Consider the following 17,507-nt stretch of genomic DNA (forward strand, 5'->3'; position numbering starts at 1 on the left):
TAGGTACTGTATCCCCTTCATTAAAAGTCAGGTACGTGAAACCCACCGCCCCAGGGATAATTCTTATCACCAGGTTGGTCTGGTTATCACGAGTCTGTAAGTATTCAGAAGCTAGCAAATCAGCCTGCAAAGACTGCAGAATGGCTGAATGCTCAGGCAGCCAGCATGATTTGGTAAAAGATGGTTGTATCAAAGCTTACAAATGCTTGATACGCTGGGCATATTCCGGAATGTAAGTCCTCCCGAAATTCAAAAAGCCCAGTAAAGATTGTAATTTTTTCAGTGTTGTCGGAGAACGCAACTGTGCGCATTTCTCCAGGAAGTGAGGTGCCAACCCCTTTCCCTCGTTGTTAAGCTCGTAGCCAAGAAACAACACTGTGTACTCTGCAATGTGCGATTTTGCAAAGTTAAACTTGTAACCTATGTCTGCAAAGTTACAAATTATGCTATTAACTCGACACAGATGCTCCCAAAGATCGTCGTCTGTGAGATAAATGTCATCCACATACGAACAAGCAACTGGGTCGATTCCCTCCAAAAGAGAGACTATGCGGGCGGAGAATACTCCAGGACTATTCTTATAGCCCATCGGGAGATGCCAAAACATTTTTTGCACACCGCCGCAAGTAAAGCTGGTCCATTGGGAACTTAGACCATCTAATCTATGGGCATAAAAACCATTGGAAATGTCAAGCGTGGTTTTTAACCGTTTACGCTCAAGACTATTCACTAAAGCAGAGCCGTGAGTATTCTGAACTGCACAGTTACGGCAATGCGAGTTTAAATGCCTATAATCCAAAACCAAACGATATGAGCCGTCCAGTTTGTTTACAGTAAAAAGGGGGTTATTCATCGGTAACACACACGTTTCAATTACACCTTGATATTCCAATTGTTCAAGGATAGCCGCGACTGAAGCTTTGGCTTCACGTCGTAGGGGATACTGAGGTTGAGGCTGCGGCTGAGACCGTAAAGGAATCTCGTGGCTTGGAGACAATTTATTGCAGCCACACTGATTGCGGTACACAGCCGGCGCAAGTGCCAGAGCCCACTCTTCTGCAAAATGCAGCGCTTCCACTCTCGATACAGTGTGCGCGAAACTGGGGAGGATCACCTCCTCCCCTTGCGGAGCTGCGAGAACAAAAGGCGGGGGCCAGTCAGCCTCCGAAAGCAAAATGTCATACGTAGACGAAAGATTTTCCCAAAATACCCCTTTTACAGTTCGCTGCATGTCACCTTCGATTAACAGGACAATTTCAAAAAGACGTTCAGGGGGAGCAACATGCGTATCAGCTGTTTCAATTACAACATAAGTGTCAGTCGCTGTCACCTTCAACAGTGGACGGAGGGCCTCTCTCACTATGGTAATCTCCGCCGCGCTGTCCAGCAAGGTCAGAGCCCACGTCAGATTCCGAAGCCGTGTTCTCACTATCTGGGGCATATCGACGCGCTGTCAAGGCGGTGACTTTCTTCGTGGCAAACTGTGGTCTCTTGGGCGTAGTGCCTTCCTGCTGATCTCCACCGTTACGCGGGCGGGGCTGACCACGTCCTTGCTGGCCACCCCGGCCCCTGCCACCCCCTCCACCACTGATTGACGGAGCCGATGAGTCCTGAAAGGAACGAGGAGAGCGTTGGTCAGAAGCCTGAAACCTTTCAGGTGATTTAATCATCGCGCAATCGTGCAAATCATAAACTCGATCCGACTGCGCAGGCAACGTAGACGCAGGAGTAGAAACCTGTGTTTGTTGTTGTTGTTGCTTACCCTGATTCTGCTTTTTAGGCCAATTCTGTTTCTTTTACTTGGGTTGACCACTTGTTTCCGAAGACTGTCCCTGGTGCTGCTTTTTCTCTTTATCAGAAAAAGTCTTAAGACCCTTTGCATTGCGGCCAACCGTTTTATAAGCCGCCACAATTATCCTTGCTAACTGACGGGGTTTCTCTGCCTCGGGAATTAACGCCAAAGCGTTAGCCACCTGAAAGTTCACTGCATCCCCCTTGACATTCGCAAGGATCAGATCGCAAACTATATCATAGGTGCCACACCGGCGCATACCCAACTCAACCGCCGATTCCGGTCCGTGATCATCTTGAACACGTTTAAGGACCGCAGACAGGTTGGTCACAGACGGGGTGCCATAGCACCTCGAATAGACCGCTGCAAAAGTCTTACCCCAGGTCTCACTGTCAACAAGTTCAGGGGCCAAATCTTTTGGTAAACTAAGTGTAAGAATCCGGTGTTTTTCACTAGGATTCTTATTAGGAAACACAGCCTCCAGCTGGTCGAATTTCTCAGCAAGCCAGAAAGGAAAATCATCCTTATCCTGGGGCTTCTTGCCCATTACGGAATTCACCATGACAGGACTGATTTTCAAACCAGCCTGTTCTGCTCGAAGCTGCACACCCCTAGGGGCCGCGTCCTGAACATTACGGCTTGTGTAATGAACAAGCGCTCTAATCACTGACACAGCGACCTCATGAAGTCGCCGCAGAGCAGCCACGTTACAAGTGGCGTGATTAGGGTGAGGAGTGAATCCAGCCAAAGCGGGCCAATTAGTGCCCGGAATGGACAAAGGACCCAACCTCGGAGCGGTTAAAGCGTGTGGTAGGGCGCCACCAAACCAAACTCCATGCTGCCAAACATCAATAGGAACCTTCAGTGCCCTGTACGGAGCATACGCAACCGGTACAGCTGAGGTAGTGTAAGAATGGAACATACCAGAATTAGCGTCCACAGGCGGAAATGTCACCCACGAATAAAACAGTTTGTACGGGTAAGCATGTTCCGCACTCACTACCAGAACCACAGCCATGTTATGTTATGTTATGTTATGTTATGTTATGTTAAAATGGCTTTTGTAGAGCGCGCGGCTACTCAAAAAGAGTGTCCCGGCGCTTTTATTTAAGGTAGGCTGCAGTATACTAACATAACACATTAAAAGAGACAATGTCACAAACAGAAAGAAAACAACAAGCAAAAAAAAGGCCTACTGGGTGAACAACCAGGTTTTGAGGTCCTTTCTAAAAGCTAGTAAGCTGGTGGCTCCCCGAAGTGTAAGAGGCAGAGAGTTCCACAGCTGTGGCACCAGTAGTCCAAAGGAGCGACCTCCCAAGCGCGCTCTCTTCACTCGCGGGACAGTCGCCAAAAACAGGGATTCTGACCTCAGAGAGCGAGCCGGTCGGTAGAAGGAAAGTCTCCTTTGGAGGTACTTTGCTCCCGTCGCATGGAGGGCCTTATTTGTCAAGGTCAAAGCCTTAAAGGCGATCCGCTTGCGGATTGGGAGCCAGTGCAGAGTCTGGAGCAAGCCCCCGGCACTGGCGCGTCTGTTCAATCCAAAAATCGCTCTCGCCGCAGCATTCTGCACAACTTGGAGCCGCTGTAGCAAGTACTCTGGCAGGCCCAGGTTTAGAATGTTAGAATAATCCAACCTGGAGCCTATCAGGGCCTGCACAGTCAGCTTCCTGTGCTCCTCCGATAAGAGGGGAAGAAACCTCCGTAGCATCCTGAGGAGGCCGAAGCAAATGCCCGACACGCCCAGGATCTGGGATTTCATAGTCAACCCCTTGTCCATCTTGACCCCCAAGTTCTTAGCCATTTGGGATGAACAAGTTGGGGGGAAAATATTGGTAGGCCACCAAGCCTGCCAATCTGGCTCCGTATCACACCCAAAGAAAAGTACCTCGGAATTATCGGAATTGCACTTGAGGCTGTTCAGTTGGAACCATTGAAACACAGCCCCAAGGCAATCCCGGATACTCTCCCCATCAAAGTCTCCTCCTCTCTAGCACGAGAAGAGGAGCTGGGTGTCGCCTGCATAGGATACGATCCGGGCCCCGAACGCATCCACCAATGCCGCCAAAGGGGTCATGAAGATATTAAAGAGGGTCGGGCTCAAGATAGAGCCCTGACGGACCCCGACTCCCAGAGGCGGCATCACGGCGGAATCTGGCGAGGCCCAGACCGTTTGCCGGCGGCCAGCAAGAAAGGAGGAAAACCAGCTGAACACCGTCCCCCGTAGTCCTATCTCATAGAATCTTGTGAGAAGACCATCATGGGGGACGGTGTCGAAAGCCGCCGACAAATCCAGCATCACCAGCATGGCTTTGCCCCCATTGTCCAAAACCCCTTTAATAGTTTCTGAGACCACGAGGAGTGCAGTCTCCGTGCTGAGATTTGGGCGAAAGCCCGACTGGGTGGCATGCAGAATCTCATTCGACTCAAGAAAATTGGACAGCACCGTCTGCACGTGCTTTTCAACGATTTTCGTAAAAGCCGGTAGCAGAGAAATAGGTCGGTAGTTGACTGGGGCCTTTGGATCCAGACCAGGCTTTTTGAGCAGCGGGATGACCATTGCCTGCTTCCAGGCCTGCGGAACCACTCCCTGACTTAGCGAGAGATTCAGTAGCGGGTTAGCCAATGGATTAACCACCTCGGCCAATTTAGCCAGAATTTTAGCAGGGTATGGGTCCAGGGGCGAGCCCGATTTCAAATTGCCCATAAGTGCTAGAGAGGCGGGCGCAGATATCGGTGGAAATACGCCCAGCGTCAAGCCTGGCGAGGCCGGGGGCGATCGGTTGGCTTCAGAGTTAATTCGCTCCGCGGAGACAGCCGATGGAAAAGAATCCTGTATAAGTTGGATCTTGCTAGTAAAAAAACTAGCAAGATCAGCGGCCCAAGAGTCAGAGGGTCTCTCCTCAGAGATGTTAGTACGTGGGGATATAAATTCTCTGACTATAGAGAAAATCTCCTTGCAGGAATTGGAGGCAGCTTCTATCCTCCCTGCCAGGTAGGCTTTCTTACCCAGGCGAATGTCCCGATGATACTCCTTAACCATGCTCTTGTAGATCAGCTTAGCCTCCGAATCATATTTTACCCGCCAGGCTCTTTCGGCTACCTTGCACTGCTGACGCCTGGCCGACAGTGCTGCGGTGAACCAGGGGGCGGAGACTCGTTTGGGAGTAAGACGGGGGCCAGTTCCGGGGCAAGGTCATTAAGCCTGTCAGAAAGCCATGCCTGCAAGGACTCCAGATCCTTCGTCAGGTCACCAGAGAGGGGGCAGGGATGATCCAGGGCAGCATGCGCCAGCATCTCAGGGGTCACTCGATGGTACGCCCTATGGGTGCGACCATGCTGCTGTGGAGCGGCAACAGCCGATTTAGCTGTGCCTTTGATCGAAAATTTAGCCAGCAAATGGTCTGACCATAGTACCGGGATAATCTCAAGGACCTCAAGAGGGGAGGTCGAGAAAACCTGGTCAAGAGTGTGCCCCTTGTCATGCGTCGGCCCCTGCAGATAAGGGAGCAGTCCCAGCGGTGCCATGGCCTCAGAGATTTTAATAGCGACCGCATCAGATGGATCATCCATCCGGAAGTTGAAATCCCCGGCCACAATGCAGTGTTCTGCTTTCAGGGCCAATCCCAGTAAGACGGAGTCAAGATCTTCAAAGAACCACAGGGACATTAAAAGCCCGCAAGTGGTCACGCACCGCAATGCGACTATGCTGCGGGATGTCCACGGCTTGTGCCATGTTAGCACAGGAAATTGAAAAAAAAACAAAGAACACTATGTAGCACAACTGGGTAGTAATTCAAGGAAACCGTTTTAGATGAATTCAAGCTTGAAAAGACCTATTTTAAAAATAGGCAGGTTGTCCGACACCACAGTTTTCCGAAAACAGGAATGAAGGGGTTAAGGTTTCAATGATATACTACTTGAGTGTCATGATATAAGGCCAACAACGTATGGGTGCCATGTAGCATGGTTTCCGTTCTCCCACAGAACTGTGCATAGAGATCTAGAACCTCAGTGAATTAGGATGACCCAAAACTCACCTCAGTGTCAGAAATCCCCTTACCGAGCTAGCTACAGTGTCTCATTGGTCACAACAAGCTGACCAATGACTTAGACAAACCAGAACATGATCTTAGATTACCTCAGGTATCGTGGAACACATGAACACTCTTTCGTTATATAATCATTTCAAACCAAAACTGGGAGTCAAAGAACACACGTGCAAGTTTGAAATATTTATTTTTCAATGCAAGGTTCTCAAACGCAGTATCTTATATAATACCAACATACATATTATAAAAATCAGAGTTATCAGCATAGTCACTAGTCCATAGTAAGCGAACGGTGATAGCATATTATAATGCAAAAATCTATAGAAATCTGTATCACCTATATTTCGCGCACCCTATTTAGCATACTATATTATATCTAAGAAGGTCTCATTTGGGTTTTTAGCAGGGCGGGCCCATACCTCTACATGTCAGTAGGAGAAGATCACATCAACAGCTACCGGCTCTCTGCATGCGAAGCATCAAGTGCGTTGATTCATTCAACACCCGCTCCGTCCACAGACACGCCATCGAACTCTGGAACCTCCTAGACGCCACAGCCCCTGACGTTGCCTTCCTCACAGAGACCTGGATGAACGCCTCATCAGCTCCCGACATCGCCATCGCTATCCCAGAGGGCTACAAGATCGTCCGGAGGGACCGCAACGCCAACCAGATGGGAGGAGGCATCGCCATCATCCACAAGAACACCATCCGTCTCACGACCAGCACCGAGAACACCCTGACCACCGCCGAACACCTGCATTTCCAGATCCACACCAACCCGAATACCACCCTCAGAGGCACCCTGATCTACCGACCCCCTGGACCACGCGCACAATTCAGCGAGGACATCGCCGACTTCGTCAGCCCGCATGCCCTCCCCTCCGCTGACTACATCCTCCTGGGGGACCTCAACTTCCACCCGGAGAACAACAACGACCGCAACACCACCACCCTGCTGGACAACCTCGCCAACCTGGGACTCAAGCAACTGGTGTCCACCCCCACCCACCTCGCCAGACACACACTCGACGCAGTCTTCTCTTCCAGCACAGACATCGACTTCAGCCACGCCACAGAGCTTCAATGGACGGACCACAGCTGCGTCCACTTCACCTTCAAGAGAACGACGACCCACCACCACCAGCAACAGGCCGCCCGCAGAAGCTGGAACAAGATCACAGCAGACCAGCTCGCCACCTCCCTGAGCCAGCACCCTCCTGCCAGCTCAGCGAACCCCAGCCAGGCCGCCGACAACCTCACGAAGTGGATAAGCATCTGCGCGGACGAGCTCGCCCCGCTGAGGACCCCGCCCAGCAGACCCGGAAGCAAGAAAGCCCCATGGTTCACCGACGAACTCAAGAGCTCCAAGAAGAACTGCCGAGCCCTCGAGAAAGTCTGGAGAAGGGAACCTACACCGGACAACAGGACCTCCTTCAAGCTTGCCACCCGGAAGCACCACCAGCTGATCCGCGCCGCCAAGAAAACAGCATTCAAGGAACGGTTGGACAACAACGCACACAACTGCAAGGAACTCTTCAACATCGTGAAAGAGCTTTCCAACCCCAGCGCAGGAAACAACGACATCACCCCATCGCAAGACCTCTGCAACTCCCTCGCTTCATACTTCCACAACAAGATTGCGGACATACACAACAGCTTCAACAACCAACCAACGCACACCATGACCGAACAATCACCCCCCACCACCACCCTCCACGCCTGGACTCCGATCAGCACCGAAGACACCATCCGCACGATGAACTCCATCCACTCCGGATCACCGACCGACCCCTGTCCTCACCACGTCTTCAACAAGGCCGACGTTGTCATCGCACCCCACCTGCGAGACATCATCAACACATCATTCGACACCGCCACCTTCCCTGAGAGCTGGAAACACGCCGAACTCAGCGCCTTACTCAAGAAACCAACAGCGGACCCCACCGAACTCAAGAACTACCGCCCCATCTCGCTCCTCCCGTTTCCAGCCAAAGTCATCGAGAAGACCGTCAACAAGCAGATGGCCGCCTTCCTCGAGACGAACGGATCCCTCGACCCCTCACAGTCCGGCTTCCGAGCCAATCACAGCACCGAGACCGCCCTCATCGCCGCCACCGATGACATCCGAGCCCTGATGGACAATGGAGAAACAGCGGCCCTCATCCTCCTAGACCTCTCCGCGGCATTCGACACGGTCTGCCACCGCACCCTAGTACAGCGCCTCAGCAACATCGGAATCCAGGACAAGGCGCTGGAATGGATCATCTCCTTCCTCGACGGAAGGACACAGAGAGTCTGCCTACCACCGTACAAATCAGAAGCCTCCGAAGTCATCTGCGGCGTCCCTCAAGGATCATCTCTGAGCCCCACCCTCTTCAACGTCTACATGAGCCCCCTCGCGGCCATCGTACGCAAACACAACCTCAGCATAATCTCCTACGCCGACGACACCCAGCTGATCCTCTCCCTGACCAACGACCCCGCCTCCGCCAGAGCCAACCTGCACGAAGGGATGAAAGAGGTAGCCGAGTGGATGACGACCAGCCGCCTGAAACTGAACTCTGACAAGACGGAGGTCCTCATCCTGGGCTCTTCCCCCTCCGCCTGGGACGACTCCTGGTGGCCTCCAGCCCTGGGCACCGCACCCAAACCGACAGACCATGCACGCAACCTGGGCTTCATCCTGGACTCCTCCCTCTCCATGACCAGGCAAGTCAACAACGTCTCCTCGGCGTGCTTCAACATCCTACGCATGCTACGGAAGATCTTCCGGTGGATCCCCACCGAGACCAGGAAGACCGTCACCCAGGCCCTCGTCACCAGCCGACTGGACTACGGCAATGCCCTCTACGCCGGTACCACCGCCAAGCTCCAGAAGAGACTCCAGCGGATCCAGAACGCCTCAGCCAGACTCATCCTCGACATCCCACGAACCAGCCACATCACCGGACACCTGAGAGACCTTCACTGGCTCCCCGTCAACAAAAGAATCACCTTCCGCCTCCTCACCCACGCACACAAAGCCCTACACGACCAAGGCCCGAGCTACCTCAACAGCCGGATCAACTTCTACGCTCCCAAATGCCACCTCCGATCAGCCAACCACGCCCTCGCCGCCGTCCCCCGCATCCGAAGAGCGACTACAGGAGGAAGGTCCTTCTCCTACCTGGCCGCCAAGACCTGGAACTCCCTCCCTCCCTCCCTGCGCCTGACCCAAGACCACCTCTCCTTCAGGAAGAAGCTGAAGACCTGGCTGTTCGAGCAGTAGCGGCATCCCCCCCCCCCAGCGCCTTGAGACCCTACGGGTATGTAGCGCGCTCTATAAGTGTCACTGATTGATTGATTGATTGTAACTCTATCTTAAACCCGCGTAGAGCCCAATGTTGGCAGCAACATTATTTGTGTTATGTCTAATGTGGTCCGAGGATCAGGCCTCCAGCAACCTTGTGTTAGGTTATTCTTAGAGGGTGCAGTTCTCAGTGTGCAGACAGTTGTACCAAGTGTACCAAGCACAACTGATATCAGAGCAATAACATATTATTCTCAAATAAATCACATCTTTCGTCTAGGTTGAAAGCTACAATAACAATTAGGTGTCGTGTGCAAACTGAAGCCGAAGGAAAATGTGCTGTTTAAACATTTAATAAACTCATGCTAACTTAAAACAATATATAGAAACGCAGTAACCATATGACAGTGCAAGATGCGTGTAGAAATGGTTACAACACATAATGGGGTTTGTGTATCTGTAAAGGAAGTTAGTGCCTAGGAGCTTTGTCACCAATGGTGGTTTAGTATTTTGAGGGGGTGGGTTCTCCGGAAAAAATTCAGTACAAGTCAGAGGCTGTGCCTAGTAAGGGTTTGTTCACCTAATTGAGCTTAGGGTATAAGTAGGAGGAGCTTGGCTGACTAATGGGGCTTGGCTGTCTGGACAGAGTGCGCTCTCCTTGAAGACTGTGGTACAAAAAGGGGTGGTAATGGATGGAGCATCTGAACCAATCAAACACTCACACCCAGTCAAAAGATCTGGGTTTAATCCATCACTGTTCTTTAGCCCACTCTGCCACCCCAGTTCAGACATGGCTATATGCAAATCAGTCTGACCCTGTGCCTCATGGGAACAGTCCAGCCCGAACTGCCAAGCCATGCCTTCCCTGGACCGGAAACAAGCTTCTGAGGACCGTTTCTGGCTTTCCAGCCGTCTTCAGTCCTTGAAGACTGTTGCGCAATGCTAAAGTTGTGCATAGTACAAACTTGGTCACCTAATGGTACTAGTGTGTCTTGAGGTGATGGATCTGCATAGTAGGGAATTGGCCACCAAAAAGGGGCTTTCAATGAAGACTTCTGTATAAAGGAAAGGCTGTGAGTGGCAGGGGCTTGATCACATAATGGAGCTTAGTTGTCTGGTAGGAGTGGGTAGTCCATGAAGGTTTCTGTACAAGAGGAAGCCAGTGCGTAATGGGGGTTTCACCACTTAATGGGGCTTAGGTTTCTGGAGGTAAAAGTATGTTTTGCATGCTAATGGGACTTGGTTGTCTGGAGTGAGTGGGCTCTCAATGATGATTTATGCACAAGGGATTGGTGTGCATAGTAAGGGCATGGCCACCTAATGAGGTCTGGCTGTCTTGATTGTGTGGGTTCTCCTGGAAGACATTTGTAACAGGTGAAGTCTCTACACAGTAGCAGGTTGGCTGTGTAATGGGTTTGGGTGTTTTTAAGGATTGGACTCGCCACAAAGTCTTCTGAACACATTCAAGGCTATGTGTAGATCAAGCTTTGCCACCCAATGAGGCTTGGGTGTCTGGTGGAGGTCATCTCTCTGTAAATATTACTCACAAGATGAAGGCCATGATAAAAAGTGTGTTCAAAGTGGGATTGGGGTGACTGGATGAGTAGGCTCTTCATAAAAACATCTATACACGATGAAGTCTGTGTATAGTAGGGGCATGACCACCTAATGATATTGAGTGCCTTGAGGTGTAGCGTGTCTATATTTGAGACCAATGCCAATTGGCTGAATTGAAGGAGTGGTTACTCACCTTAAAGACTTCTCCCCAAGGCGAAAGCTGTTTGTAGCAGGGACTTGAGTGTCTATCATAAAACCCCATGCTACTTATACCTATTCCAAAGACAGGGAAATACTATTGTAAATAACAAATCCCGAGACAATTAATGTTCTAATTTGCATGATATGACATAACTGCAACATGATACTGAAAAAGGCTAATTGATGACCTATACATAATGTAAAAAAGACTTTCATTAGTACAAATTATAAAAAAACATATGATGCATCCTGCATGTAATGTTTAGGCCTGGGTGGTGAACTCCGCTCGCAGAATATGAAGAGTTTTCTATACTCGGCAATCCACAAAACGTACGGAGTGCAGAAAACTCGGGAACGGTAACTGCGCAAGTTGCCGCTCTTATAGAAATGGCAGTTTGCATTGAACTCCGCCACTTGCGGGACTCCGCAGAGTTTTTGTGCCCAGGCCTGGTAATGTTTCTTGGCAAAACTTTAAATAAAAAAAAAAAAGAAAGAGGTGTGGTGCAGCGGCAAGGGTGCCTGACTTGGACCATGAGGTTCACAGTTCAATCTCCGCTTCTGGAGGCAGGTTAACCCAGCACTATGTAACTCTGGGCAATAGCTCGCTTAATCTTTCCGACAGCCCCCAGCGCCAGGACACCTCTCAGGAGGTTACTGTGCGCTTCACAAATGCTGGTATTTCATTTGATTTCACAAGATATATGCTCCATTGAATAAATATCTCTTAATGAATAACTATAATCAAGCAATAGTTACATGTATATTTCTTCGACAATAGAACTAATGGAGGAATATTATTGCAGAATATTTCAAATTAGTCATACAAGGAAGACCATGAATGTCTAAATATTTATAAAAAATCAATAATATATGAAAAAACAAGCAAAAAATTATGAAGTAACACATATGTCCAAAGTGAGAGACAGTTAAGTGGCTTTGATCATGGATGGATCCTGTTGTGTTGTGTCTTGGCGTGTTTCAGTAACTTAAGCGCCTTCATCAGGCAAGCAACAGATAGCATGTCTAAAAACAAATGTGAACACTCCTTTCTCAAACAAAACTCTGCACTTGTCATTCTGGACCTAACCCTTTCAAAATTACATAACAAATATAGTTGGTGTGAAATGGATATCTATCCAATAATCTTTATTGTGTTCATCTAAAGTCAGATACAATCATCTTCATTCTGTACATAGGATATATCACATGTGACTGCCCTACTAAAAAGACCACACATGCCACCTCTAAGTGACAACATAGGAATGGCATTTAGTGAAGTGCAAACCTGATGGAACAATCATGACCAGGACACCACTTATTACATATAGCTAGCATTGCATGAGGAAAGATAACCTTCTATGGAGTGACATCACAAAGGAAAAGGAGTCAGGTTAGAACTAAAAGCAGGTTTTACGAAATGCAATGAATGTAAGGCATGCTGTCAATATGAAAACATAATGAGTTGTATTCACCTTTTAAGGAAAAATATCAATGCTAAAAGGAGCATTGCACTTAGGAATTACCTGGGGCCAGATTTATAAAGGGACTGTATAAACAATTCATCACAATTATGACTGGTCATATATACCACCAATACGAAGGTCTGGCTGCCCCATATCAATAACATCAGACGTTCAGCCTAGGCACAGTGGAGAGTACTGTCTCCACTTTGGCCAAACTTCTCTGACCACCCTTACTTACCAGGACTATCCGATAAATAGCTTCATGTATTGCTGATCTATTTAGGCAGACATGTAGCAATTTTTTACTGTAAATTCTGGTAGTAAAGAACATTAAAACTATTGTGCTCCCCTGCCCTGGGAGAAGACTCACATGGTGAGGGAAGCATTTTAATTCTTACTTTCAAAAAGAAAATCCTGATTTAGGATTTTTGTTTTCAAAAGAATACTGTCTGCTACAAAACTGCATCCTTCCGATGCAGCCTGAAACAAATAGTAAAATGCTTTGGCAGGAACCACTGCAGTGGCGGTTCCTTTCAATACCTTTATAAATGATTGCCTTCTTGTGGTATAAATTAAGTTATTGGCCTCTCCACCATGGGGACAGAGTAATTCAATATGAGCCTATGTTACTTATATGCTGCAATGTTCTTGCTCCAAAGTATTTATAGGGAGGTCAACATTATTGGTGTGCAAGAGAATTATGCATTATCAAAGAGCTATAAGAAGGAAAGATTCCAGCTACAAGATTGCCAAATAATCCCCAGCCCAAAAAACGTCCATGAGGGATGAGAAAATAAGTAAAAAACATACATTCTGCCCCTGGGAGATTGATACAGAGTGACAGGTAAAAGGAGCTAAGTAGATCAGAGTCCAGGTATACCATACAATATAATTCACTATGATAAAATGTATAAAGCATGCAGCTGCTACCAAAGAAGTATCCAGCGCTAGCCGCCCAATTGTATAAGAGAAGAAGACTAGTTAAACATCAACAGAAAGTTTATGCATCAAAAAGAGAAGTCTTTAGCAGTTTGTGAAGAAACAATTTGGAAGGATCAAAATGTAGGGTCATAGGCAATGGGTTCCAGAGTTTGATGGCAAGAAAGGAGCAATCTCCTCTTCTTGCCTTGTGGAGCCTGGGAACGCAACGATGTTTTTGTGCATTGGAGCACAATGATCTTTTATCATCTATTTTCATATTAATGTATACTAAGGAGTGTAAACTTTGGTGAAGAAATGTATGTATCTTTTATAACAGAAATGTGTTTGGTTGTCTTTTCTGAGGAGAGAATCATATTTTGGAGTACTATTTTTATATGTGGTTTGAAATATATTTTAAATTTGTGTTTGTCTCATGAATTGCTTTTCTAGAATCAAGGATCTTCTGGAAAAAAAACTCGAGGTGGGACATCTTTACAGTCTGTAAAGGATTATGAAAGACTTTATATCTTTTGTTCATTATTTGCTTAAAAAGGGTGTGATGAAAGGATTAAGGGAATTAAAAATGTAAAATGAACGTAGGGACCCAAAATGGTTTTGTTTTTGTTAGAAATGTAAATGTGTCTTTGTGTGTATATACAGTTATGTATGTGTGTGTATGTATGTGTAAACATGTGAGTGTATATGTATGTGTGTGTATATATATATGTGTGTGTGTTTTTGTGTGTGTGTATGTGTGTGTGCTTATCTAAGTACATATATATATATTGAGAGAGATGTGTGTGCGTGTATGTGTGTGGGTGTTTGTGTGTGTAACTATATAGCCCAAAGTCTTACCAGGTCCCATGCTCAATTGGCAGCAGTGCACAGTCGGTGTGAGATTTAAATCAACATTGCAAGTTTCAATCTGATAAGTAAAACGTGCACCCCAAGTTGCTAACTTCAGATTTTTACAGCTGATAGGCAAATGGTAAATATGTGCGGGTGGCACGTACAACACTTGACACATTTTGGGGATCTGGTCACCCTGGTCACAGATAGAAGTATGCCTTTTCCTTGCTGGATGAAAACTTGCAATTTTGATTGTATATTTAATCAACATTGCAAATATCCATCCACCAAGGAAAACGCTAGAATGTTCACGAACAGACATCCGCATCTCATCTCAACGGTTGAGCCAAGACGCGGATGTCTGTTTGTGAAAATAGATTCTCTATAAAAAACATCTGCACAAGGTAAAGGATGTGCCTATAAGTGGATTGACCAGAGAATTACAATGTACGGCTGGAGCTTGGCTGTATTGGAGTAGTGAGATCTCGGTGAAAACGTCTGTACAAGGTAAAAAGCTGAGAATGGCTGCTGTATGGCCTCTTAATGGGATTTGATATCTGGAGGCAAAGGTTGTGCATAGTATGGGAATGACCACCTAATGGGGCTTGGATGTCTGAAGGCAGTGGGCTTTCTGTGACAATTTCTTTGCAAGGTGCAAGATGTGTGTAGTAATGGTTTCAACACATAATGGGGTTTGTGTATCTGTAAAGGAAGTTAGTGCCTAGGAGCTTTGCCACCAAAGGTGGTTTAGTATTTTGATGGGGTGGGTTCTCTGGAAAAAATTCAGTACAAGTCAGAGGCAGTTCCTAGTAAGGGTTTGTTCAACTAATTGAGCTTAGGGTATAAGTAGGAGGAGCTTGGCTGACTAATGGGGCTTGGCTGTCTGGACAGAGTGCGCTCTCCTTGAAGACTGTTGCGCAATGCTAAAGTTGTGCATAGTACAAACTTGGTCACCTAATGGTACTAGTGTGTCTTGAGGTGATGGATATGCATAGTAGGGAATTGGCCACCAAAAAGGGGGCTTTCAATTAAGTCTTCTGTATAAAGGAAAGTGGCAGGTGCTTGATCACATAGTGGAGCTTAGTTGTCTGGTGGGAGTGGGTACCTCATGTAGGTTTCTGTACAAGAGGAAGCCAGTGTTTAATGGGGGTTTCTCCACTTAATGGGGCTTGGGTATTTGGAGGTAAAAGTATGTTGTGCATGCTAATGGGACCTGGTTGTCTGGAGTGAGTGGGCTCTCAATGATTATTTATGCACGAGGGGAATGGTGTGCATAGTAATGGCATAGCCACCTAATAGGGTCTGGCTGTCTTGATGGGGTGTGCTTTCCTGGTAGACATTGGTAACAGGTGAAGTCTCTGCACAGTAGCAGGTTGGCGGGGCAATGGGTTTGGGTGTTTTTGAGGATTGGACTCTCCACAAAGTCTTCTGAACACATTCAAGGCTATGCGCAGATCAAGCTTTGCCACCCAATGAGGCTTGGTTGTCCGGTGGAGGTCATCTCTCTGTAAAGATTTCTCACAATATGAAGGCCATGATAAAAAGTGTGTTCACATTGGGATTTGGGTGACTGGATGAGTAGGCTCTTCATTAAAACGTCTGTACAAGATGAAGTCGGGTCTGGTGGCTCAGTGGACTAATGAGTTCATTGGACCTCATGGTCACAGGTTCAAATCCTGTGTTTGACCTCATGGTCACAGGTTCAAATCCCTGCGGGTCCACTCAGCGTTTCATCTATCTGAGGTCGATAAAATTAGTACCGTTGGGTAACAATAAACATCTGTTATTCAGCGCCAAGACACCTACGTGTAATTGTGCACTTTACAAATACTAATGTTATGTTATGTAAGTCTGTGTTTAGTAGGGGCTTGACCTGCGATTGAGTTCCTTGATGTGTAGGGTATCTATATTTGAGACCAAGCCAATTGTGGCAGCTTTGAAGGAGTGGTAACTCACCATAAAGACTTCTGCACAAGACGGAAGCTGTATGTAGTATGGAATTGAGTCTCTATCTAAGAACCCCATGCTACTTATACCTATTCAAACGGCAGGGAAAATACCATTGTAAATAACAAATCCCTTCGCAGTTACTATTCTAATTTTCATTATATGACATAATTGCAACTTGATACTGAAAAAGGCTAACTAATCACTTAAAATGAATAAAAATAATACTTTTATTAGTACAAATTATCTAAGAAGGTATGATGCATCCTGCCTGTAATGTTTAGGCCTAGGCAGCGAACTCCGCTTGCAGAGTTTGAGGAGTTTGAGGAGTTTTCTACACTCGGCGCTCCACGAAACTCACAGAGTGCAGAAAACTGATGAACAGTTATTGTGCTAGCTGCTGCATGAGTAGAAACGGCAGTTCGAATTGAACTCCGCCAATTGCGAAACTCCGCAGAGTTTTTTGGCATTGCTTGGTAATGTTACATGGCAAAACTTAGAAACACAAAGCAAGACAAGACATATGCACCATTGAATAAATGTCTCTCAATGAACAACAATAAACAAACTATTCTTTCATGTATATTGCTTAGACAATAGAACTAATGTAGGAATAGTATTGCGGAATAAGTCAAATTAGTCATACAATGAAAACCGTGAATGTATAAATATTTATCAAAAATCAATATTATATGAAAAAACCAAGAGAAAAAATATGAAGTAACACATATGTCCAAATTGAGAGACAGTCAAGTGGCCTAGATTATGGATGGATCCTGTTGTGTCGTGTCTACGCGCGTTTCGGTAACCCAGCGCCTTCATCAGGTGAGCCACAGATAGCATGTCTAAAAACAAATCTGAACACTCCTTTCCAAAACAAAACTCTGCATTTGTCATTCTGGACATAACCCCTTCAAATTATATAACAAATATAGTTGGTGGGCAATCAATATCAATCAATCAATCAGTGACACTTATAAAGCGCGCTACATACCCGTAGGGTCTCAAGGCGCTGGGGGGGGAGGTGCCGCTACTGCTCGAACAGCCAGGTCTTCAGCTTCTTCCTGAAGGAGAGGTGGACAAAACAAGGCAAAAACAATCCCCGCAGCGGAGGCAGCCGGCAACCGGCAAAACGAGGCAGCAGCGAGGCAGAGGGCAGGCAGGGGCACACGCAGCAGCTGGTGGCCGTGCGGCGCGGGGGTGTCCCATAATCTTTATTGTGTTCAACAAAAATCAGATACCATACTCTCCATTCTGTATATAGTGTATATCACATGTGACTGCACAGTAAAAAAAAGCCCACAATTGCCATCTGCAAGTGACAACATAGCAATGGCATTTAGTTAAATGCAACCCTCCGGGGACACTCATGACCAGGACACCACTTATTACATATAGTCCGAATTGCTTGAGAAAAGATCAACTTGTATGGAGTG

General features: G+C 47.1%; 1 protein-coding gene across 1 annotated transcript in view; it reads left to right on the forward strand.

Annotated features, from left to right (window-relative positions):
- The window catches only part of LOC147693515 (uncharacterized), a 134,723-nt gene extending 120,943 nt beyond the window's left edge, over positions 1-13,780 (forward strand). Inside the window, exon 8 of the mRNA XM_086936036.1 lies at positions 13,726-13,780. Coding sequence (XP_086792162.1) covers positions 13,726-13,780 — 55 coding nt within the window. The remainder of the gene's footprint in view (positions 1-13,725) is intronic.
- Positions 13,781-17,507: the final 3,727 nt, after the last annotated feature.

The sequence above is a fragment of the Lissotriton vulgaris genome, chromosome 8, assembly GCF_964263255.1.
Source record: "Lissotriton vulgaris chromosome 8, aLisVul1.2, whole genome shotgun sequence".
Lineage (NCBI taxonomy): Eukaryota > Metazoa > Chordata > Amphibia > Caudata > Salamandridae > Lissotriton > Lissotriton vulgaris.